At 40.2% G+C, this 25,353-nt stretch overlaps 1 protein-coding gene across 3 annotated transcripts in view; it reads right to left on the reverse strand.

The window, feature by feature from the left end:
- Positions 1 to 557: 557 nt before the first annotated feature.
- The window catches only part of LOC121289240 (chitin synthase chs-2-like), a 67,463-nt gene continuing 42,667 nt past the window's right edge, over positions 558 to 25,353 (reverse strand). For 2 of the 3 annotated variants that reach the window (XM_041208495.1, XM_041208476.1), the window contains 10 exons: positions 21,758 to 21,958; positions 19,445 to 19,729; positions 17,897 to 18,076; positions 14,550 to 14,901; positions 12,947 to 12,990; positions 7,562 to 7,626; positions 7,282 to 7,392; positions 6,473 to 6,690; positions 6,307 to 6,388; positions 558 to 1,085 (listed from right to left, as the gene is read on the reverse strand). In XM_041208495.1, coding sequence (XP_041064429.1) covers positions 1,026 to 1,085; positions 6,307 to 6,388; positions 6,473 to 6,690; positions 7,282 to 7,392; positions 7,562 to 7,626; positions 12,947 to 12,990; positions 14,550 to 14,901; positions 17,897 to 18,076; positions 19,445 to 19,729; positions 21,758 to 21,958 — 1,598 coding nt within the window. In that variant the 3' untranslated portion in view covers positions 558 to 1,025. Of the gene's footprint in view, positions 2,823 to 6,306; positions 6,389 to 6,472; positions 6,691 to 7,281; positions 7,393 to 7,561; positions 7,627 to 12,946; positions 12,991 to 14,549; positions 14,902 to 17,896; positions 18,077 to 19,444; positions 19,730 to 21,757; positions 21,959 to 25,353 lie in introns of all 3 variants that reach the window. The other variant, XM_041208486.1, reaches the window with a different exon arrangement.

Raw genomic sequence — 25,353 nt, forward strand, 5'->3', positions numbered from 1 at the left:
GAGACTGCTTACCCAATAGATGCCTAATAGTTTCCTAGGGAAAGTGAAAAACCAGTCCAAAAGCCATTAGTTAATTAGGGAGGAAAGAAATCTGGAAAATCTTCTCCAATCCTTCTGAATGTTTAAAACTAGTCCAGGAGATTACATTGACTGTAATTTATCCTCTTTGGTACCTAGCTGTTGCATGATGCGATCTCCATCCCAATCAGGAGTCAATCTAACTTTCCCCTCATACAGCAAACATCTGCTCAATCTAACTCGCATTTCTGATGTTATGCTGCTCGATTCACTGTGCAGACATTATAATACACATATTCCTCCTGCTGCTGAAATTAACATTATCAGGGCTTAAACAACAGGTCTAAACTCACTCATAAACCCACCATCAACCCTTTAATAGCATACGGCTGATTGCTAGACCTTATTGTGTATATGCTTACGACAATACTGAGAATTGCTTCCTTATTAAAACCAATGAGAATTGCAAAGGGACAATCCTTACCAAAACCGATCCACCACATCTGACCAATAATAAATAATCAAATGGAAATGCTAAATTTAGCATAAGACCAGTTTATTAAGTAAGCAACGGTTTCACATACCAATGATTAGGTACCTTGAAGATGTGGTTAAACATTCACCCTGTCACATGTATGATGTAATTTTATGAATACAGTTATTAGTGTAAGCATCAGAGATTATCTACTTATAACAGAGGTCATTTTCACATTTGGAGCAGTAAGTATGGAACAGAAATTAAATCACAGTGGTCACCCGTTGTTAAAAAGTATTGTTTAGGCCAGGTTCACCCTTTGTTGAGCATTCCAATAAATTATGCACAAACTTAGTCCATTTTAAAATGTGTACCACAGATCGGTTAGCTATTCATTCAGTAAATTAATCCTAAAAGCAAAACCCACAAAAAGAGCATATATAAAATTAAATCCACTGTTTCTAAAATGCACTAATTGTCTCCAAAAATTCAATGGACATTAGTCCATTAGCGGAATATTAGAAAAGGTTAATCAGGAACATCTCATCATGGCAGGATTCTGTGTTTTTGTTTGGATCAGGAAATCTGTAAACTGGAGAGAATAAGAAATGGTTGATGCTTTAAAATTCTGCAGAGTGAGAAAGGAATGATCTGATACACGGGAGTTCTACATTTGAATCAGAATTCTGTGTACATGAAGCATGCTTGTCTTATAATGTGAAAAGTGCACAGACGAAACTTAACACAATTGCACTTTAAATGTAAATAAGTAACAGGTCACATTTGATAGATGATACATTTAATAAGTAACTTCATTATTTCATAAATTAACATTCATATTTGCATTAAACATTTTGCATCTTCAAGATTATTGTAAACAGAGACTAGAACAACTGATCATTTTGTGCAAAGGCATGGTTTGTGAATTCATGATCAATTGTAAAGTATCATAATTGCACATTAATAATTCCTTATGTTTAGCATGATGCATATAACGTGTGGGTCTTGTGCACATGCATTTGTATGCAAAATTATCTTCATCTTTCACGTTTATATTTTAGATGTATCAGTTGATGGTCATTGCACACGCAAGCGAGTATATAATCTCTTTCTATATCCAATGGTCATCTTTAGATCTTGGCTATTTGCAAATTTTGGCCATTTTAAGAACTTGGGTAAAGCTGATTAGCATATGGGAAAAATAAGGTCTATTGCAAGGTCCTGTCCTCACCACACATATCCAGTACGGAACAAGTGGGCCAGATGTTAACCAAAAGAGAATCAGTACAGGAGGAATGAAGGCTTACTGCTGCATCTCTGTATGACTCTTAGGGAAAAGATTTCCTTTGTGGTCAATGTGTAATAAAATTGGAAAAGTTTAATAAATAATATAGTTAAGAGTTTTGCAATATATGGCACATGGAGGAAATTATCTTCCTAATTCATCAATTTAGTGAGTGTCAAAAGTAGATTATGTCATAATTTGGCATGTGTAACAGTAATTACTTACAATCCCGAGGCTGATCAAAACTTATTTGTCCCTGAGTTATTCGGTCAATCTAATTTTTGGCGATGTTTATCTTATTACAGTTATTCTCTCCATATTGAGATTAGTTCAGATGTAGGGCGCATTAACCAGATGTCATAACATAGGCCCAACAATATTTCAGAAAAGTCTACTTATTTTTAAAAATGTTTATACTTATTTTATAGCCTAATAATTTGGTGGCTTCCAAATCGGGCTGTAATCCTAGTGCAGCACAAATTGTTCATGCCAGTTGTGGCTAATGGCAGAACTATGCAGAATAGGCCCAATGGCCTCATTCGTCTGAGTCGATGTCCAAGACATCCAATCATCATTCTTCCTGAAACCAGCGAGCTGTGAACACCAGTCACAGCATCAAGACAGCGCGTTGGTCCCAGGATATACAAGGAATGGCTGGTTTAGATGCCGTTTCAGGTGATGAGCAGAGGCCAGGATGAGAGGAGAGGCAAGAAGAGTTGTACCAAATGGAATGTACTTGCATTTGCCTCCAGCCATTATGGCACTTAGGTGCCTATTTACAAAGGGATGCAGCACCAACAAATCTCTCAGCCTATTTGCATAAGGTATTGTTAATATATTGAAAAATAACTCTCTCATTGTATATATTTCTGATTTGTAACATGAACCACAGAACTTTGCTGTAATATCCCTGAGAAGTTGTTAGTTGTGTTTCACACAGACGGTAATGGTAGCATTAGTGTGAAGCTGGTGAGATGCAGTTTGATTCTTCTCAAGCTCTGCTGGTTTTTCTCCGGTATAATATCAAACCTCATGATCTTTATACTAAAAAAAGGAGAAAGTTAAATAGCATTCAATTTTCATTCAGGGTTTTGTGCTTGAAAAGCAAAATTGTTTTCACTTATATTAGAAATAAAACTCAAATTACATTGAGGCAAAATTTGCTGTAGGAGTGAATCTAACAGTGTCTGCTTTAGTTAAACTTGTCCTTGCCATTTTAACTTTGACAAGTTGTTGAAAATGTGAGGCTATAACTGGGATCTGAGTGAACAGGACAAGCAACTATGTATTTCCTTGACTAATTAGATTAAAGAATTGTAAGATTATCAGTGCAAGGACTGGGAAGCAAATATAGAGTGGTTGCATTCAATGCCAAATCAGATACAGAAAGAGAAATGTAGATGATGGAGAGAAATAAAATTGGATTAAGAGAGAGGGAAAAGAAATACAAAGGAAAGGTTTAAATAAATTTAAAATTGTACTTTTTAAAAATGTTTAACGACAATTAAAACTGGAAGGAATGAGACTCCAGATTTGTAATAGCTACTTTTTAGTGTCAAAGAGTTCCTTGATGTTAATTAACAATTAGAATATCATGAAAGCAATCTCTGACAGTTAATCTAGATATAAGTAATTTTGCAGGGGCTTTAAATGACTTTAAACAGGTTCCTTGCATCTCTTCAGACGACTTCTAACTTTAGCATGCAAATTCAGGAACTTCACATCTCTCAATGTGTTTTAATGGTGAGGCACACAGAGGCAGGCAAAGAGACACATTTCAGAATGTACCTTTTGGATATTTGTGTTTAGCCATGCAACTGCTCTGACCTGAAGTTACTTTGCCATTTTCACATTAATAAGTGAGTACTATTAAACACACTTTTAATTTGACAGGAAATTATGGAAAAGTAACTCTCACTATGCCAGTGTCCTTGCAGAATAAATCTGCTGTGGTGTAAATAGTCAATAATGATTTACTCAGAACCACTGCTTCATCTCAGTCCTACAATATCATAAAGATCAAAGAGGGTTTTAAATCCTTTAGGTATAATGGGAGATTTTCTTACATCTGTATTTTCCATCTATTGGTAGTAGAACCAAGGAATCAGGCCTTAAATTATGTAAGTAAAACTTGCACCTGGCCAGCCACAGCATGTGTTAACTAAATCTACAATTAAATACTAACCAGTACATATTCCACGTGCCACTCATGGTGCATTTGAAGACATAAAGTTTAAGACAGTCCAGATTTCCCCAGAATAGGGCATTTAGAGGTGACCCCATTACTTAGGCATTTTTTCATCATCATTTAGCTCCAAAAGTTCTTGCCCTGTAAATTACTGAAAGTATGAGCTGAGAACAGAGCATCTGGGATCTTGGTAGATTATGGGACCAATTTTCTCTCTCCTTAACCAAGGCATTTTAAAGATTGAGAAGAAAACTGAGACATGTTGGAAATATGCTGAATTAAAGTCAAATCAGGAACAGAAAGAGAAATAAAAAGAGTGAAAGAATGATTGCAATAAGAGTGAAAAACAGAAAAGTGAGAAAAAAATCATTAGGCCAATTGAAATTAAACTCTACAGTTTTAATTTTTGTGTTTCAGGGCCAAAGAAGTTGCATATTTGGTATTCAGTCTCATCATTAAAAAGGTCCTTATGCTGTTAGGTACTACTCTGAATATTATGTGGCGAGTTTAATTGGCAATGAATGTGATGTAGCAATTTCTTGAAACTCAAAGGAATGTTGAAGGAGAATTGCTGACCCGAATTTCTGCTCAGACAAAAATGGTCTCTGTCTTTGCAAAAATGGTGCTGGAAGCCTAAATCTGAAAGTCCTGCCCCTGAACCCAGCCCCCAATATTTTTGCAAGGGGGAAAATGGGAGAGGTTAGAAGTTGTGGCATCTGTGAGTCAGGGAGTCAACTGCACATGTTAAAGTGAAACTGCCTTCAGTCTGATCTGACTGTCACAAAGAGGAAGTGGGAAGTACGACTTATGCACATTAGGCCTGGTCGTAGAAGGTCTAACTTACAGGAATTCTTTGGAAAGGTAGGGTACCCTTTTGGATTGGTCGAGGGACACCTTTGGGAGAGTTCAGGTGTCCTTTGGGGGAGGTGAAGTGTCCTTTGGAATTGTTGAAAGTAGACATGAATATGCAGAAAAAGTGGATAAACTCATTAAAACTCTCAAGCTTATCAGAACTGACAAGGGAACTGTTAAGCTGTTAAGCCATTAAATCTCCTGCCCTTTAAATATTTGAAAAACACTGTCAGCTGTGTAAAAAAAACAGCGCTTGCTACTTCACTCTGTCTGTTGACATAAACCGGGGGATTGCTATTACGGGATTAGTGCAGCATAACTGATTTCACAACCTACCATTGTCACATGGGATACCTGTGAGTTCACAGTTTGATTGACAGCCTCAAGTGTTTATAGAATCTTTGAAGTGGGACAATGAATACAAATGCTAGTCTTTGTAAGGGATTAAAAGAAGTTAACTGTAGTGAATGGTTATTATCAATGAGAGTATTTTTTAAATAATATATTCAACAATAAACACTTCAGAACTTTATTCAATCTTAGCATGGAGCCTGAGGTCTTCTCGTGGTATATATTGGGTGAGTCGACATGGGGGTTGTAAAGGAAAATGGTGATGGGTGGAGGGGCATGGGTAGGCATAAATTGGGTATAGGGACCATAAAAGACCATGAGGAGGGGAGTGTTTGCAGGAGCATAGGTTGGCATAGAGAGTATAAAGGGCCAAGGATGGTGAGTAGAGGGGCATACATTGGCATGGATGATATGCAGGGCCATTGGCGATGTGTGGCTAGCATTAGATAGCATGGGTTAGCATGGATGCATCATGGGGTGTATGTGATGGAGAGAGGGAATGCTGGAGGGCCATTCTTTTGTTTCATGCTTTTCTTCATAGCTGGGACAAAGTGCTGGAGCACCAAGGTGGACCCTTCTCACAGCCCACCTAAACATCCAAAAGCCCCTGTGGCTGCCTGCAAACTCTTCCTGGGGTAGACGCAGGATGAAAATCCAAACTTCCAGGGTGCTTTTTCAAGAGTTGGGCACGTGGAGCCAGGAATTCTCCCAACTCTGCACACCTGACGGGAGTGTGAAAATTTAGGTCACTCCATTTACAAGGCTGAGAGCAGGATATTTCTTAATTGTGACAAGCTGATGGACAATTTGCACATTAATAAATGTGTACGCAGTAAACTTACAATGATTTTGGCAGCTATTTCTGGGCTAACATTTGGGGTGTCATGCCATGTGAGGCATGATGGACCAAAAGGACTAATGGATCCTCTAGAAGCTTTCCTGCATCTTCAATTCTGATTTGCTGCTGGTTTACTTTGAGCCAAGTAAAAATATAAAATGTCTCAAGTACGACATGAGGGCAGTGTAACAGAAAGTGCAAAGATTACAGGAAGTTGGCATCAAATACAAGACTTTTAATTCATTATAGATAACTTGATTCCTTTCAATAAAACGCATGGTGAGATTTGTCGGTCTTACCATTTGGTGATACTTTCCAACACTCTGTTGCGGTTTCATTTCAGTTCCTTTGTATGCTATAAAGTGAATGAGTGTGTTAATCCTGAAAAAAAGTAAATAAAATTGTTATCACTTCCAATAACATTGTATTACTTCTTTGTAAATCAAAATACAGTTTCATTAATACCTGTGGTACAACATGGTGAGGAACTGAATTCCCAATAACCCAGCGAACGATACCAAGAACATGAAACTGAGTGGTTCGATGTTTAGAATTTCATCTTCTGAAAAGATACCATTTGGGAGGATTTTTGGGATCTTGATGTTTATCTCTGGACCAATTGCTTGTAGGAAAAATGTTGAAACGATCCACAAAGCATTAATAATGAAATACAGAAAAGTGGCCTGAAAAAAATGGAAGGGTTTATTCCTAAAATTAATATTCTCATTGAGTACAATGTGAGCGAACACGCATTTCCCAGCAATATGGTTTTCTTGTAACCCTTGCCATGCAAGAACACAAGTAAACTGAATTAATCATTACAGGTGTTCAATAGGAGCTCCTGATTTACTTTCATCACTGAGAAAACAGGAACTGTACCTATTGGGTGTGCTAACCCGCACCAACACTGAATCTCCAATTCTCAGTCTTACTGAGCCAGGTTGCACTCGGAGAATAAAGCCTCACAAAGTTTATCTTTTAGCCCATTATCACATGCATTTTGCTTTCTTTAAACTGGAAGGCATTTTGCACAATGGCCAAGCATTGGCAAGTTTATGCAGATGTAATGGCTGGTATGTTATGCTCGAAAAGCTGAACAGATCGCAAGAAAGTTTGGCAATCTATTTCTAATGCTGAATCCTGAAATCTGCTGACTTCTCTGTGCCTTCTGTACCTCCTTTGTTTCCTCCTTCCACACCCAAACTCGGTTCCCCCTTTAGCATTGAACAAGGTGACCAGATTCAGAACAGATAGCTGTACATAGTATTTTTTACCTTGTTTCTGAGAGACTTCAGTTGCTTTGCTATTTCTGCCTGTCTCTCTTTGTCTTCCTCAATTGGTTTAAGATACAGATTGATGAGGTCATTCCAGAATGGCTTTTCTGTCTGCAGATGAGAAATAAGGTGAATAAAAATGTTATATTCCAATCGTCTTTCTGAATGGCATATTTTGCTTTATAGTACAGGTGAATTGCTACATACAACAAACAGATTTCATACTAGACATTGAAATGAATACACAAGGAAATGAAAAATGTCATTAGCAACAACTTACTTCATTAAGCTCTTCTTCAACAAGCAGTATATGTAGTGACTGCACTTGCAAGTTACTTATCCAATCTACACAATGAAAGCATAAGTGAGATCATTCTCAAAAGCATTGCAATCGAGTCAGTTGAACAACAAAATATCTTTCATTTTGACCTTCAAACTGCAAATGACCCAAAGCTCCATTTGAATATACAGAAGAAAGCATGTTATCAGTCTCTGTGGTGGCATCTTTCTAACAGTTCAAAAAACATGGAGACAAGTTGCATCTTTCATGATCTCAGGGTGTTCTGATGTGGAGCAAAGTCAACAAAGAATTTTTTTTTTGTACAGTTGCAATGAAGGAGAAACAGCTGCCAATGTATGTGCACAGTAAAATCTCACAAACAGCTATGAGGTAAGTAGTGAAATAAACTGATTTTTGTGAAGATGGTGATAGGCTTGGATATCAGAGGGCACTCCCCAGTTTTTCTTAGAGCAGTAGCATGGGATCTTTTATATCAACCTGAAGTCACAGATGGAGCCGAAGTTTATCATCCAATCTGAACAATGGCACCTTCGAAAATGTAGCACACCGTCAGTACTGCAATGGAGTTTCATTCTGGATTAGATGACCACATGTTTAGATATGAGCTCAAAACCACAAGTCTTGATGCAGTGCTGCCGCTGAACCTTGTGTAACATCAATATTTTGCATTTGATCCCAGTATCTTTTGCACCCCACACCCCACCATCACTATGCAGCATTACAAACCCCAAATATAACTCGATAATTACACTGATAAACTAACAAGTTATGTGATCTTTTCAGCCTGCAGAAAGAAGATTCACTCGAATGATACCTCGGATGGGAGGGTTATGTTACAAGGAAAGGTTGGACAAGCTGGACCTGCATCCACTGGAGTTCAGAAGATTAAGAGGTGATCTTATTGAAACATATAAGATCCTGAAGGGACTTGACAGGGTGGATGCTGAAAGGATGTTTCTCCTTGTGTGAGACTAGAACGAGGGGACACAGTTTAAAAATAAGGGGTCTCCCATGTAAGACAGAGATGAGAAGAAATTCTTTTCTCTCAGCCTGCCCGACTTCCCGATCCCTCACCCCAGCCCACCCTACCCCCGCAGTCACTTACCTTACACACTTCACTTCTCTGCCTAGCTTTACAAAGTGGCTTTGGGACATTTAAAGTTTGTGGTAGCTAGTGTCTTAATAAGGGGGTATGGCTTGTCCTCCCACCCATCATCCTACACTCTGAGGGAGGGACTCCACAACTGGTACACTGCACATTTCTCACGAGGCCTGGCTCGGAGGTACAGCTGAGAAGTGTGGAGCTCCAGTGTAGGGTAGGTAAATACGAACGAGTAGTAATCCAATGGTAATTGCCACTCCATGGATGATTCTACCCATGGTCTCACCAATACCCCATATATCTATAGCAAAACATCCCTACTTTTATATTCTATTCCCCTTGAAATAAACAACAATATTCCATTTGTCTACGAACTTTTTGTGATTCATGTACCAAATTCATGTACCCAAATCCCTCTGTATTTCATAGTTCATCAATCTCTCTCCAGTTAAATAATGTTCAGCACCATGCATGGACTTTTTAGATGCTGAGGCACTCCATGTCTAAATACAGCAAGACCTGGACAGTATCCAGGCTTGGGCTGAGAACTGGCGAGTAACATTCGTGCCACACAAGTGTCAGGCAATGACCATCTCCAGCAAGAGAGAATCTAACCATTACCCCTTGGCAATCAATGGCATTACCATTGCTGAAATCCCCACGATTAACATCCTGGGGGTTACCATTGACCAGAATCTGAACAGCACTAGCCATATAATTACTGCAGCTACAAGAGCAGATCAGAAGCTTGGAATCCTGTGGCAAGTAACTCACCTCCTGACCCCCCAAAGCCTGTCCACCATCTACAAGGCACAAGTCAGGAGTGTGATGGAATATGCCCCACTTACCTGGATGAGTGCAGCTCCAACAACACTCAAGCAGCTCAATGCCATCCAGGACAAAGCAGCCCACTTGATTGGCACCCCATGCACAAACATTCACTCCCTCCACCACCGATGCACAGTGGCAGCAGTGTATGCCATCTACAAAATGCGCTGCAGGAATTCACTAAGGCTCCTTCAACAGCACCTTCCAAACATACGACTGCTACCATCTAGAAGGACAAGGGTAGCAGACACATGGAAATGCCACCACCTGGAAGTTTCTTTCCAAGCCACTCACTGTCCTGACTTGGAAAAATATCATCGTTCCATCACTGTCGCTGGGCTAAAATCCTGGAAGTCCCTCCCTAACGGCACTGTAGGTGTACCTACACCATATGGACGGCAAAAATTCTAGAAGGCAGCTCACCACCATCTTCTCAAGGATAATTAATGCTGGCCTTGCCAGCGACATCCACATGCCATGAGTGAATTTTTTTTAAAAAATTGATCCTTTTCTATTCTTCCCGACAAAGTGGAAATGTTCATATTTCCCACATTATATTCATCTGCCATATTTTGCCCATTCACTTCTTTTCTTATTTGCAGGATGTGGGCTTCACTGGCTAGGCCAGTATTCATGGCCCATCCCTAATTGGCCTTGAGAAGGTGGTGGTGAGCTGCCATCTCGAACCGCTGCAGTCCATGTGGTGTAGGTACACCGACAGCGCTGTTAGGGAGGAAGCTCCAAGATTTTGACCCAGCAACAGTGAAGGAATAGCGATATATTTCCAAGTCCAGATGGTGAGTGTCTTGGGAGGGGAACTTCCAGGTGGTGGTGTTCCCATGTGTCTGCTAGATGTGGGTTTGGAAGGAGCTGCCCAAGAAACCCTGGTGAGTTTCTGCAGTAGATCTTGTAGATGGTACACAATACTGCCATTGTACATCAGTGGTGGAGGGAGTGAATGCTTGTGGAAGGGGTGCCAATCAAGTGTGTTGCTTTGTCCTGGATGGTGTAAAGCTTCTTGAGTGTTGTTGGAGCTACACTCATCCAGGCAAGTGGGGAGTATTCCATCACACTCCTGAAATAACCTATCTATATCCCTTTGAGAACCCCTTACTTCCACTCCACAATTTACTTTCCTCCCTATCTTTATATCATCAGCAAATTAGCAGCTATATATTCAATCCCTTCATCCAAACCATTGATGTAGATTGCAAATCGTTAAGGCCCCGACACTGGTCCCTGTCGCACTCTACTCATTACATTTTGCAAACCCAAAAATGACCAATTCATGCCTACTACGTTCTGTTTCTTCTTCACTAACCAACCCTCTGTCCAAGCTAATATGTTACCCCCTACATCATGAACTTTTACTTTGTGTAGCAACCTTTGATGTGGCACCTTGTCAAATGCCTTCTGGAAATCTAAGTACACTACACCACAGGCTCCCCTTTATCAACTTTGATCAATACTTCCTCAAAGAACTATAATAGATTAGTCAAACACAATTTCCCTTTCACAAAACTATGTTCACTCTGCCTGATTGCACTAAGGTTTTCTAAGTGCCCAGCTATAACCTCCTTGATAATAGATTCCAGCATTTTCCCTATGAAAGATTTTAGGCTAACTGGCCTGTAGTTTCCTGCTTTCTGTCTCTCCCCTTTCTTGAATAGAGGAATTATATTGACTATTTTCCAATCTGATGGGACAGTTCCAGAATCTGTGGAATATTTTTGGAAAATTAAAACCAATGCAGTAGTCATTTCTTTTAAGACCCCAGGATGAAATCCATCATGACCTGGGGACTTTTCAACTTTTAGTTCTAATCATTTTCTCTGTACTCATTCCCCGGTGATTGTAATTGTTTTAAGTTCCTCCATCCCTTCCACCTCTCGATGCACATTTATTTCCGGGATTATATTTGTATCCTCTACAGTAAAGAAAGATGCAAAATATCTGTTCAATTCATCCGCCATTTACTTATTTTCCATTATTAAATCCCCATTCTCACTCTCTGGAGAGCCAACACTTACTTTATTTACTTTTTTCCAGTTTTAATGCATGTAGTAATTCAAAATATTTGTTTTTATATATCTAGCTAGCTTTCTCTTGTACTCTAATTTCTCCCTCCATATTATTCTTTTAGCCACCCTTTGCTGTATTTATATTCTGTCTAATCTTCTGACCTGCCACTAATCTTCACGGAATTGTATGCTTTTTCTTTCAATTTGATAACTTCTATAGATAGACACAGCTGGTGTGTCCTTCCCCTAGAGTCTTTCTTTTTCACTGGAATGTATCTTTGCTGAGTATTATGAAATATCGCCTTAAATGTCTGCCACTGCATCTCTGCTGACCTATCCCTTCATCTAATTTCCCAGTTCACTTTAGACTGCTCTATTTTCATGCCCTCATGATTGCCCTAATTAAAGTGTAAAACACTAATCTTAGACCCACTCTATTGTCCCTCAAACTGAATATAAAACTTAATCATAGTTTGATCACTGCTACCTAGGGATCCTTTACTGCAAGGTCATTTATAAATCCTGTCTCATTGTATACTATTAGATCTAGAATACCCTGCTCTCTACTTGGGTGTACAATGTGCTGCTGCAAGAAACTATCACGAAAACACTTTTACCTCATCTTCCAGGCTACCCCTGCCAAACTGATGCATCCAACCTACATGTAGATTAAAATTACCCATGATTATCACTGTACCTTTGTCACAAACTTCCAAAATTTATTCCTGTATACCCCACCCTACAGTGTGGTTACTGTTACGAGGCATATAAACTACTCCCCTATGTGATTTCTTACCTTTACTGTTTCTTATCTCTGCCAAAACTACATCTTGATCTTTAGGTCATCCCTCTCGAATGTGCTAATGCTATCCTCAATTAACAGAGCTACCTCTTCACCTTTTCCTAGTTTCATGTCCTTCCGAAATGTCTTGCACCCTTGAATATTCAGGTCCCAGACGTTGTCATTCTGGAGCCAACATTGTCATCCTGCAGCCATGTCTCTGTAATGCCTCTCAGATCATATATATTTATTTCTACTTGTGATCTTAATTCATCCATCTTGTTATGAATGCTGTGTGCATTTAGGTACAGAGGCCAGAATTTTCCAGCCCTTCACACCGGTGGGGATCTGCTGGTTCCCCCGAGGTGAACGGAGGTTTCAATGGCTCACTGGCATCACCATGGAGGAACCAACCATGGCGGGGAAAGGGGGGAGGTGGGAGGAACGTGGCTGGAAGTTTCTGGTTAGAGCCTTTGGTTATGTCCTTTTACTATTTTTGCAACCTCTGCAGGAAGAAAACCCTGCAATACCAACAACAGTTCTGCTTGTGTTGGAGGTTTTATCTATTTATTTCTGGAAGGCCCATCAATTAATCACAAGTCAGGATTTTCTATAACCTTATCAATACTCACTATCTTCAACTCTGGGCTTGATTTCTTCCTCTTCATCAGTTATACTGAAGGAAAAAATCAATGAATACCTGAATAATTTTTCAAAGATTTGAAATAGTTTGAATTTAGAGCATCAAGCAATATGATGATACTAGGAAATATAAAATATAAATAGGGAAAAAGTCACAAGTGAACACTGTCAATTTTTAGATTTCAAAGCAATGACCTAATTAAAAAGATAAAAAGGATGCCCTCCAGGGACAAAATATTTCAAAGATATACCCAGAACTCTCAAGAACATAGCACAGAATAGAATGGAGAAGTCAGGACAATGGAAAGAAGGGACTTGATTTTAACTCCCTGCAAGTGGATGGATTTAAATGGGTTAACATTGGGCTCTATATTTCTGAATGTGGTAAGAAGACTGATGTGAATGATTGGAAGAAATATTGGACAGAATTTTCTACCTGCCAAGCGGGTGGACCCGACCCAATCTCCGGTGGGTGGGGAGCCAATCCCCGCCAGAGAAGCGGGCCTCACTGCCATTTTACGTGGGCAGGCCAAGTGAGGCCCACCCAGCATGACGTCCGCCAGGAAGTGCTATGTGCTCCCTGTGCAGGCGGGGGGGATTCCCCATAAGCGAGAGTGTGCTCTTTCGCACATGTGCATGAAAGAGCACACATCTCCCTGAGGCTAAGTGCTGCCCCAGGGAGATCGCTGACACTTTTAATAATGTTAAAAATAGAAAAAAAAAATCCTTAACCTGTCCGCTTCATGACAATGTCACATGAGCTGGGACATGTTCATAAATTACACTAAAATATTATTAAACTTTTTAAATCCCTACATGAAACCTCATCCCGCCGGTGGATGAGGTTTCATGTATTTTCTAATTCACGCCGGGGCTCCTGGCCTCCCACCAGCCTTAAGGTTGGATGGGCAGGTCCTTTAATTGTTTCAATGATCCTGTCAATGGCCTCAATTGGCCATTGAGAGGTCGGCGGGTCCGCAGCTGATTTTGCTGTGCCCCCGCCTTCCTGAAAATTTAAATGGGGCGGGATGATGTCGGGGGTTCTCCCTGACATTATGCCGCGTCATTTTAGGTGTCGGCGAGCGGGCCCCGCCTCCTACCTGCCGACAGCAAAATTCAGCCCATTAAGTTTCCCAATATCAATATTAATTGGAACAACGTCAAGAAGAATCTGCCGCTTGAACCGTGAAACGTTTTATGAGTTTGCTTGGACACCTGTCATTTTAGTTCAGGGAAAATATGTAGCTAATCTTTCTCATGCTTAAAAATAGGAAACAGTCAGGATTTCCCTTTGAAAACAGAATTTTCTTTCTCTTTCTCACCTCCACCCCAGTCAAAAGAAATCCCATTGCCTCAAGCAGTGGGATGAGGGGCTTGTAAGGGGCTTGTGAGTTTGAAAAGGGCAATTTGAGAGGCCAATTTAATCCAAAGAGAATGTATCAATCAAAAATCAATAACTAAACCTTCAGAGCAAAGGGATCCCAAACACAGAGAACTGGGAGATTGGACTGTTAACTCTTTAAGAGTTTTCTATGAAGACTACAGCAACTTATACTGCCTTTTAACATTGTAATTACTTTGAAAGCAAGTTACCTGTCTGTATGTTGAGTTAGTTCCTTTTTATCCTCTTTGACTACAAATTCAATATCCCAACAGATGCATTTGCATTTCTTTTCATATCGCAGAACATGCTGAGGTTTCTTTTTGTCCTGTACCTTTGGACTGACTGTTTCACGTGTGCCCCATGAAACGTTATTCATGTTTACCATGGAGTAAATTGGCAACAGCAAGTATCCACTGGGGATACAAATTATGTATAGCAGCCCATAAAACACAAGGGGGAATTCCTGAGGATGGAGCATTGCAGTTGAAATGTAAAGGATCATCATGGAGATAAAGAACAAGCCTGTTGGAGTAATAAAGGTATTTTCTCTGACCATTTCACCTAAAAACACAGAACATGGTGTTAGCATTAAGGAACGAGCTTATGACTCATTTTTCCCACCTACACAGTCAAGTGAACGTGAATGTACAGGGCTTATGTTAGCATGAAGACCCTTGTCTGGTTTAAGAGTGGCTTCTGAAGTCATGCCCTACCCATTTGCACCAGAATTTTCCAATCAGACTCTGACAAACAATCTAGGATCCCAATTTGCATATTGGAAGGTTCTTGTGCCCTTTTAGGCAGACAGATTGCTCGCTCATTTACAGGTCTGCCTAAAGCAGGCAGGGTGTGAAAGGGGTATCCAAAGTATTCATCCTCTTTAAGCCTCCCACAACTTTTAACAGCTGACTGTACATTTTTCAAGCATCAGGTGGGCAATCGTGAGTTTAATTTCTCCCCTCACATATTCTTATCTTTGTAAGTCAATGCTTCTCTTGCTGAAATGCTACTTGTTTGGTCTCCTACATAAACATAGTGAGCACTTTGTTCGATTTAATTGAAAGCTCCCTTGACATATAGGGTAATAATTTTAAGACAGTCACACCCATCAGTTTGGTAATTAAATACTGATAAGGTTACACCCTCCAGTAAAGGCAAGCAAAGGTTGCAGAACATAAGTAACTGGCAACACATTTGAAACATGGCAGTGGCAAAAAAAATGTAATGCAGCTGGTCTGTATATTGGGAGGATATACAATGCTAACATATATCGGAAGATGTAAAAAAATCTATTTGATAAAACTCTCACCAAAGAGATAGCTTGAGTCCTCAATCCCAAGTTCATTCTATAACTCAAACCCCAAAAGATCCCTTTGATTCAGTCTACCTTTTTCATCCCCCTGGATGGGGGCAGGAGGAGGGAAGTGGATCTTGAAAGAGGAAATTGGGAACATAACTCCTCCCAGTTTCAGCCTTCTATTGGCTGCACCTGACCCTGTTTGAATAGTATGAAGCAATGTCAATTACATGTACATCAATATCTGAGGCTCTATATGGTAAACAGCCAGGTGTGTATGGGAGCAGTCTGCCACATTTAAACCTGACACTAACAGCGTTTCCTTTGCTGCCCTCTCTGACTTAAATGGATTGGCTGGTATTGTCAAAAAAAAAGAGGACTAATGAAATCATTGGGAAAGCTGGAATTGTATTTCACCTGTCTCAAAAATGCAGCAGCAGCTACAACATAATTCCTGGTTCCAGAATGGCACAAAACTCCAGATTTCCAGCAGCCATGGCTTCAATGCTGCTCCTTCTCCTGCAGCAGCCCTTTTAATGCTGCTGCTTCACATGATATCTGTGGTTTTTCACCAACAAAGCTAACAATTTAGTTGAGTAAAGCCTAATTCTCAAATTGTACACAAATGTTTCACTTACTACAGCAGGAAAGGTAACTTGTTAAGATTGCAGTGCCACCAACAGAACATTAGAGTAGGTTGTAACTGGGCTAATAAAATCTGTGTAAAAAGGTTCAAACCATTCAGTGAATCTCCGCTTTGTCTTGACACTGCCAAATAATTCTGTGCTTATTGTCTTATTTTCGCTTCCAAGCTTTTTAAAAAAATATATAAATGACAATCATAAAAATTGGTAAAGATGTGAGATTTATGAATGTAATAACAATGTGCAAGTGCCTAGATGGCCTTATGACAACAATTTGTTAAATACACTGGTCAGACCCCCATAGTTTTAACTCTTTGGGCAGAATTTTCGTGATCGGCGGGCCTGGGAGCAACCGGGGAATGGACCGGCGACCATGATCGGCCCCCGACTGTGATTTCATGCTGGCTTGCCAATTAATGTCCAGCCAGCGTGAAAGGTGCATTGAAAGGCTCAGCGCTGCCGGGGTGGGGGCGGGAGGAGGGCGAGCGCTGAAGTCAGCGCGGGCGTTGGTGAGCGTGGAAGGAAAGCTTCCTGAAGGCAGAGAGCTGCCTGTGGGAGCTGATGAATTTACAATCAAAAAAAACAGAATGTAAAATCGGGAAATTATGTCCACACGTCAGAATAAGACATCTTAACATACGGGTGATGAAAATTTTTTTGATATTTTAATTTTTTTTTAAATTAATCACAGAATCCTCATCCCACCCTTGGATAAGTTTTCCTCAAAAATTCAAAGGCCGCCTGGCCGATTCACTCACCTGCCAAGGGTAACATTAGACCGGCAGTGAATAATCGCAGTCAATTGCTAATTTAATGGCCTTAATAGATCAACATATCGCGCTATTTACGCTCAAGCATGTCAGGCACGTGCCTGCACACCGAGCAGAAAATTCTACCCCTTGTGTGAGATTCTAACTATCATCTTCCTGTGAATCAAGGAATAGGAATAGTTAGAGGGCAATGGTTAATTAGACTAAACCATACCGGAATAATTCAGCTCCCCAGTTTCATGTCACTTTCTGTAGTGCTTTCATTGGCTACAACTCTACATGGGCAGTTTCTACTAATACCTTGGAAACAGGAATTTATAATGATCAAGATACCAAAAGTGTGCAAAAAGGTTTGCAATATATTATTGATTTATTATTGTCCAAAAATGACTTCATGTTCAAAACAGGAAAGAGGGATATTTGGACCACTATTAAGTAAGCACAACAGTTTGGAACCAAGGCAGGTGAATGCAGTTAGGATACAAAATATTAAGAATTAAAATGTTAGCCGTGATCTAACTGAATGTCGAATGGAATTGAAGCTGAATGCCCTCTCCATGTTCCTATGTTCTTCAGCCCTATGTATTGCATTTTTTAATTACATTTCACTTTCTTATCTGACAACTTCAGATGGCAAAAGAGAGCTTTGATTGCCACTACACATCTTTAACATAGTGATTCATAATTAAATGCAGTATTAATGAATAAATTAATAAACATGAAAAGATAATCCATATTACAAAGTTTTAAGATGAATAGTTTCAAAGGTTTGGGTGATAAAGTTAATTCCTGTACAATATAAAATTTAATTTGAAATCTAGAAGTGTAGTCAATGAAACACTCACCAATAATGGACACTATCGTTGCAATCATGAGAAAGGCATAAAAGATGCTCAGAACAGCAGCAATATTGATCTGGGTATCTGATTTGACTTTGTAACAGATCAGTATGTAGATGGCAGGAGGCAAGATCCCAAGTGCCAGAGCAACATTTCCATTCCAGTTAAACACAAAGGTAAATGCTCCTGTAAAAGTTATTGTGTAGCATAAAGTCATCTACATTGTATTAGAAAGAACATTTATCCTATTAAGATTGGGTAAAACAAAGAACAAAGTTATCCTATAAGCTTTCCTGTACTAACGTTATGAATTCAATATTAATCAATATATAAGATATCCTATTAGACTTTTCTGTTTCTCATTCACTGATACCAAGCACAACCTCCTCAAGATTCACTTGTTAGACCACAGTCAGGAACATACTCAAAGTTACTCCTGCTGAACCACCATAATTTCAGAGTCAACAAGTTTTTCACTGCACTTCCAGTCAAGTTAAGATAGCAGAGTGGGAGCATTTCTAAGGAAGTTCCTGACCCATGTATTTGACTACCATTCTTGACTTTCCTACTATTGTTGCTTGGTGTCCATTTTTACATCCTCTCTTCAAAACTTCTTGAGGAGTTTTTCTATATTAAAGCTGTTGTATAAGTGAAACTTGTTAATATTGTTGTAGACCTGAATCGCATTGCTCTAGCAATGTGCATCGGCTGTTACCTTCTGAAGGCCCACTCCATACTGCATTGATGGCATGACATCATGATACATGACATTGGGTGTGAGCGGAATTGTTGAGCAAGTATTCGGTGGGCTTGACAGCTTGAAAAGGTATTTGGTAAACTTATTTTGTTTGGTTAGTGAGGATGAAAAGTTATGATGATGACAGGTGCAAATCATACCATTAGGTGTTTCAGTCTGATGTATGTCAACACACCACACAGTAAACCAGGTGATCTTACACTCCCGGCCGTGAACCTTGCTTAATGGGAATGGAGGGCTGAGGAATCAGTGCAACAGGTTTGTAGACAATCCACACTCCGAGCAAATAATATTTCATGTTGGGAGCACAGGATTGCTGAACTTACTCTCATGTGTTTGTAAGCAACTGTAACAAGGTTTTCCAAATAATTTTTTTTAATGAAAACTCTGACCTTTTGTGAGATTGCTGGACCATTTGGGGTGTACATCCCACTACAAGGCTGTGCAGTAATGTCAGAAACCTGTCATGGATTCATTTCTGTAGCTGAATCCTAAGGCCTGACTGGCGTCTAAGATACTTTATAATTATTTTGGCAGATCCTGATGAGACACATCAGTAGATGACTGTGTGTCAGCACACCCTTCATATTGATGCAGAAGCCTGTACTCCCACTCTTGGGGGCAAAAAAGCCTGTGTCCTTTCATCTGTATGTAGCTAAATACAATCACTCATGCATTTGTGGCACTGATACTATTTTATGATAATGCTGTAGAAATGAAATATTGCCAATAGTTGGGGTATTTTATCCCAAGTTACAGGCAAGAAAATATCACAATGTGGTAGAAAAGCTTGGTACCTGCTATCATCAAAACCACAGTGGCAGGACCCAGAATCGATGCTGCTGTTCCAATAATCTGGTACAGAATGTAGAGTTTTGAAATTGAGGGGTTTCTCCTGGAGGTTGGTGCTCCGCTGTTCAAAAGGTCAATTGTATTTGCCAAAGTCGATGGCACCCAACGGCGTCGTTGATTGTAGAATTCTCTGAACTCCTGTGGTGCTTTTGTGTAGGCATCTGAAGCTGCATTGTATTCTACACGCCAGCCCTGCTGTAGTAATAATGTACATAGCCAACGGTCTTCTCCTGTTAGAGTTGATGAATGCACATTACTGTTAAAAGTGCTTACTAGCCCATCATAGTATGACTGATCGTTTAAATCATCCAAAAATATGAGATTCTCTTGATTCAAGGAATATCCCTGCCTTCAGTAAAATATGCATCCTGAATGATTCATCACTAAATGATTAGTGCGTGGTTAAACCAATTGTACAAATTTACATATGGTTATAATTGGTCCCTTTGACTGACTGTTCTTGATTGTAGCCCATTATTACAATATGACATAATGGTAGTGAGGGAAATGTGTTGTAGTTGCCTCTCAGTTAATATCAGCTTTTCCTATTGAAAGGAGCTGACTGGTGTGACAGGAAGGGACAGAGTGTACAAACATAAGTGTGCACTAGCAAATAAGGTCAGAGTAGCAAAAAATGATAAGACAGAGTTAAACACTCTTTATCTGAATGCATGCAGAATTCGTAACAAGATGGAGAATTGATAGCAAAATTAGAAATAAATGAGTATGATATGAACACCATTATAGAGACATGGTTGCAAAATGACGGCAGCCGGGACCTGCATATTCAAAGGCCTTTGACATTTTGGAAAGGCAGGAGGAAAGGAAAAGGAGGTGGGGTGGCTCTGTTAATAAAGGATAAGATCAGTATTGTAGTGATAAATGATCTTGGTTCAGATGATCAAAATGGAGAATCAGTTTGGATCCACTAGCAAAGGAACGAAGTCATTGAAAGGAGTGGTTTAGAGGTTCCCGACAGTGGCTATGCTGTAAGGGCAGAGTTTAAAATCAAGAAATAAGGCTGGCTTGTAAAAAAGGTACTTCAATACTGTGGGGGATTTTAATATTCATATAGATTGGATGAATCATCTTGGCAAAAGTAGCCTGTAAGATGAGTTCAGGAGTGTATTTGGAACAGTTTCATAGAAATAAGCATTCTGGAACCAACCAAGGAACAGGATATTTTAGAGCTGGTAATGTGTAATGAGCCAGGATTAATTAATGACCTCTTACTAAAAGATCCTCTAGGTAAGAGCGATTATAACATGATAGAATTTCTCATTCAGTTTGAGGGTGAGAAATTTGGGCCTGAAACTACTGGGCCTTTACATAAAGGCAATTCCAGTATATGACAACAGAGTTGACTAAAGTGGGCTGGGAAAGGAGATTGAAAGGTAAGATGGTAGAAAAGCAGTGGTAGACAATTAAGGAGATATTTCATAACTCAGAACAAGGATAGATTCCATTGAGAAGGAAAGATGCAATAAGAAGGATGCACCATCCATGGCTAACTAATAAAGTTAAGGATGGTATCAAATTGAAATGCAAGATGTACAATGCTACAAATATTTGTGATAACCAAGAATGTTGGGAAAATTTTAGGAACCAGCAAAGGATGACTAAAAAAAATGAGAAATGGGAGCATGAGAGAAAACTAGCTAGAAATATAAAAACAGACAGTAAAATCTTCTATAAAAAGTAGAAGACACAGAAAGCGCCCATGAGGGGTCACAAGTTTAAAAATAAGGGCTCTTCCATTAAAGATGAAGATAAATTTCTTCTCTCAGAGGGTTGTTAGTGGGAATCTCTTCCACAGAAAACTGTAGAGACTGCTTTATTGAATATTTTCAAGACTCGGTTAGACAGATTTTTGGATCAACAAAGATAATAAGTTAAGTGTTATGGGGGTCAGGCAGGAAAGTGGAGTTAAGACAATAATCAGAACAGCCACGATCTTATTCAATGGTGGAGCAGACTTGATGAGCCGAATGGCCTACTGATGCTCGTGTTTCTAATGACCTTATGATCTGAATGTTCTTTCCAGCTAAAGCTTTCCCATTCACATTGAGATTAATCGTTTATGCACAGTGGGGTAGAATTACGACAGGAGTTTGCCCAATCTCCCAATGGCCCTTTGATGGAAGAATCTCAGAACGTTTTCCACACATCCTAAATAGTCATTTACACCATTCCCAGGGTTATGGAGGGAGATTTATGGAAATTCTAGCCAAATGTAAAAGTGAATGTTGGTTACATACCTTGATCGTACTGGACAAAATGCTGTCCTTCAGTGGCTTTGGTGGTATATTTTTTAACCACGTTATTATCCATTAGGGCTGCAGCCCTGTACAAACTGAAGCATCCTGGACTGCACAGTACGCAGCCTAACACGTGTTCAGCCGTCTTCTGTAACCAGTGACCAACAGCATATTCAAACTTCTGGTACCATACCATAGGACCTTTGAGAGGAAGGAGCGGGGGTGAAATGTACACTTTACTGGTCCGCACAGACTTACTGAGTATCAAAGTTTGATGACTTAACATGAGGAGATATGCAACTAGGTATGAACATTTGGTTGATCAAGCCTGCTTGTTCCATTATGTACAATTAACATTACCATGGACTGTACCCTGCCTGAGGAGAAACTCTGGGATGAAATTTACCAGCCCACTGGAGAAAGGTTGAGGAGCAGAAGGCTTCAAACTTGTAGCAGAAGGTGCTGAAAGAGGAGCCTGACATCCTGCTGTATATTCTCAGGGGCAGAGAAGGCAGTGGTGCATCACCCCACCAACCCTCTTTCCCCCGCCCGCCGACTGGAAGCAGGTGTTAAATTAAAACAATTAATCAATTTACAGTAAATTACCATCCCGCTTCCCCCCACTGGCATTTTACTGTATGTGGAGACCACCAGATAAACTTTGGCAGCTTCCAAGTGGGTTTGTGAGGGGGCTGTCCCTCAATGTCTGATCCATGGCCCATGGAGGGGCTCCCCCAAGGCAATGACTACGCTCATTACCCCAACACTGCCACTGGAGGGTTTACCCCTCCAATTGCTGGCCCCTACATGCCTCACATGAAACAAATTCCTATCTGGTCTTCAAGGGTGCCTTAACATGGAGACATCCTCTTCATCCCACAGTCACAGTGGCGGTCACCTCAATGTATGGCCCTACCAAAGCTGCTGGGCTGCCAATTCTCTGAATGAACCAGCAGCTGTCAGAGGATGGCTGCTGCTCTCAACTGGACAGCAGTCCTAGCGGTGGCCTCTTAATTGGGCACTGCCAGTGAGCTTATGCCCAGGTATTGCCATGCACCCATGCTTTTGCTCCCAGGTTGGGACTTCCCAACTTGTGGTGGAATTCTGGCCTCTATGTCATTCTCTGACTTTCAAAGTTAGTCTTGTGTCATTGCTTATCATCTGACCCTGTATTAGCACTATTCAACTTCAACTAAGCAGCTTCCACAGACAACATTATCATCCCTCAGAACTAATATTAGCAAGCCAGCAAATAATGGCATATTTTCATCAAGGCACTAATTTTCATTTATGGTTAAAAAAGAACATAAATTACAGGGGGGGTGGGGGGAAGGAGATTTTAATTATTATTAATCGCAATAAACCTGATGGCCTGGGTTTTGTGAGAGGAATAATGACGAGTTTATTAGAACTCATTTATTATGAGGTTCATTAGGCAGCAACTTGCAGTAAACACAATGCATAGTTATATGCACAGTGGAAACTGGGAAACTGTCATCTGATTTTCCCTACTCCTCTACAAGCTGCACTGCACCTGTACATCGTTGAATGACTCAGCATTAGAATGCGTGAAGGATGTGAAGTTGCAGTACTTAGCCATTAGATAACCACCATACACACCAGAAAAAATTAGGGCTGGTGAATTCAGCTGGAATGGCTGAATTTTCAACTGTTTAATAAGTATTAATTACTGCAAAAGAACTCTTAAAAATAATTTTAAAAGTGTGGAGTCTTGTTCATTCAGAAATTATTTTTTGTTTGAGATTTGTTAGATACATGAAATATGCATTTTCAAAATTTCGCTGTCTCTTTTTTCTCTCTCTCTCTTAATCCCATCTTTCCTTCTATCTTTTTATTTTGTTTTCTTTACACGATTTTACATTGAATTGAATATTCTAATTCATACTTCCTGGTTAAGACCCGTGGGTCAATTTTGATTCTGTAGAGGTGGATGGGTTTTGAATGGGTTGAAATAGCATCCTGCCTGTCTCAGTGAGGATTATTTAATTTAATTGGTTAAAGAGACACACTTGCTCTGCTCACACATGCTACAAATATCCTATAGAAGGTGCCACATTGAAAAGGGTTTAAAGACCATAACTTGGCACATAAAGCCCACACAAAGTTTTTGGCATCTATAAGTGTAATGAATGGCGAGTGCTGTTCTTTCAACACTGGCTGAAAAACCTGAGCCATTGGCCTGAATTTCATGCTTGGTGTGCAAGCCAGGTTAGCTGGAGCAGAAACGGAATATGGAATCCATTCCTGGCTGTGGCCACGTTGCAAACACAATTTCACGCTGGATAGCCAACTAAGGTCTGCCCAGTGTGAAACCCATCTTCTAGTAGGCAAAATTAAAGCACATGGGATTGGGGGTAATACACTGGCATGGAATGAGACCGGAAACAGAGTGGGAATAAATGGGTCTCTTTCCGGATGGCAGGCAGTGACTAGTGGTGTGCCGCAGGGATCAGTGCTTGGGCCTGAGCTATTCACAATATAAATATTTCCAAGTCTGCTGATGACATAAAACTGGGCATGGTTGTGAGTTGTGAGGAGGATGCAAGGAAGCTTCAAGGTGATTTAGACAAGTTGCATGTGTGGGCAAACACATGGCAGATACAGTCTAACGTGGATAAATGTGAAGTTATACACTTCGGTGTGAAAAACAGAAAGGCAGAGTATTATTTAAATGCTGATATTTTGGGAAATGTGGGTGTACAAAAGGATCTGGGTGTCCTTATACACCAGTCAATGAAAGTAAATAGGTAGATGCAGCAAGCAACTAGGAAGGCAAATGGTATGTTGGCCTTCATTGCTAGAGGATTTGAGATCAGAAGTAAGGATATCTTACTGCAGTTATACAGGGCCTGGGTGAGACCACACCTGGAATATTGCGTGCAGTTTTGGTCTCCCTACCTGAGAAAGGATATACTTGCCATAGACGGAGTGCAGCGAAGGTTCGCTAGGCTGATTCCGGGGATGGCAGGACTGTTGTATGAGGAGAGATTGTTTTAACTGGGCCTGTATTCACAAGAGTTTAGAAGAATGAGAGGGGATCTGATTGAAATATATAAAATTCCAACAGGGCTAGACAGAGAGCATGCAGGGAGGATGTTTCCCCTGGTTGGGGAGTCTGGAATCAGGGGCCACGTAATCTCAGGATATGGGGCAGGCCATTTAGGACTGAGATTAGGAAAAATGTCTTCACTCAAGAGGGTGGTTAACCTGTGGAATTCTCTATCACAGAAAGCTATTGAGGCCGGGTCACTGAGAATATTCAAGAAAGAAATTGATAATTTTTTGGAAATTAGGGGCATCAAGGGGTATGAAGAGAAAGCGGGAGTATGGCGTTGAGATAGAGGATCAGCCATGATCATATTGAATGGCGGAGCAGGCTCAAAGGGCCGAATGGCCTACTCCTGCTCCTAGTTTCTATGTTTATGTTTCTGAATGGTCAGGAAGAGCCAGGCAGACACGGGAGCTGTCGGGCGCCAGGTCCAATGGCGACCAGGCAGATGCTTTAAAACTAGCAAATGCAGCTCCCTGAAGGCTGCCAGGGAAGAATCTGGAAGTCTGTCCAGAAGACTGGAACA

Source organism: Carcharodon carcharias, chromosome 2, assembly GCF_017639515.1.
Source record: "Carcharodon carcharias isolate sCarCar2 chromosome 2, sCarCar2.pri, whole genome shotgun sequence".
NCBI classification, from domain to species: domain Eukaryota; kingdom Metazoa; phylum Chordata; class Chondrichthyes; order Lamniformes; family Lamnidae; genus Carcharodon; species Carcharodon carcharias.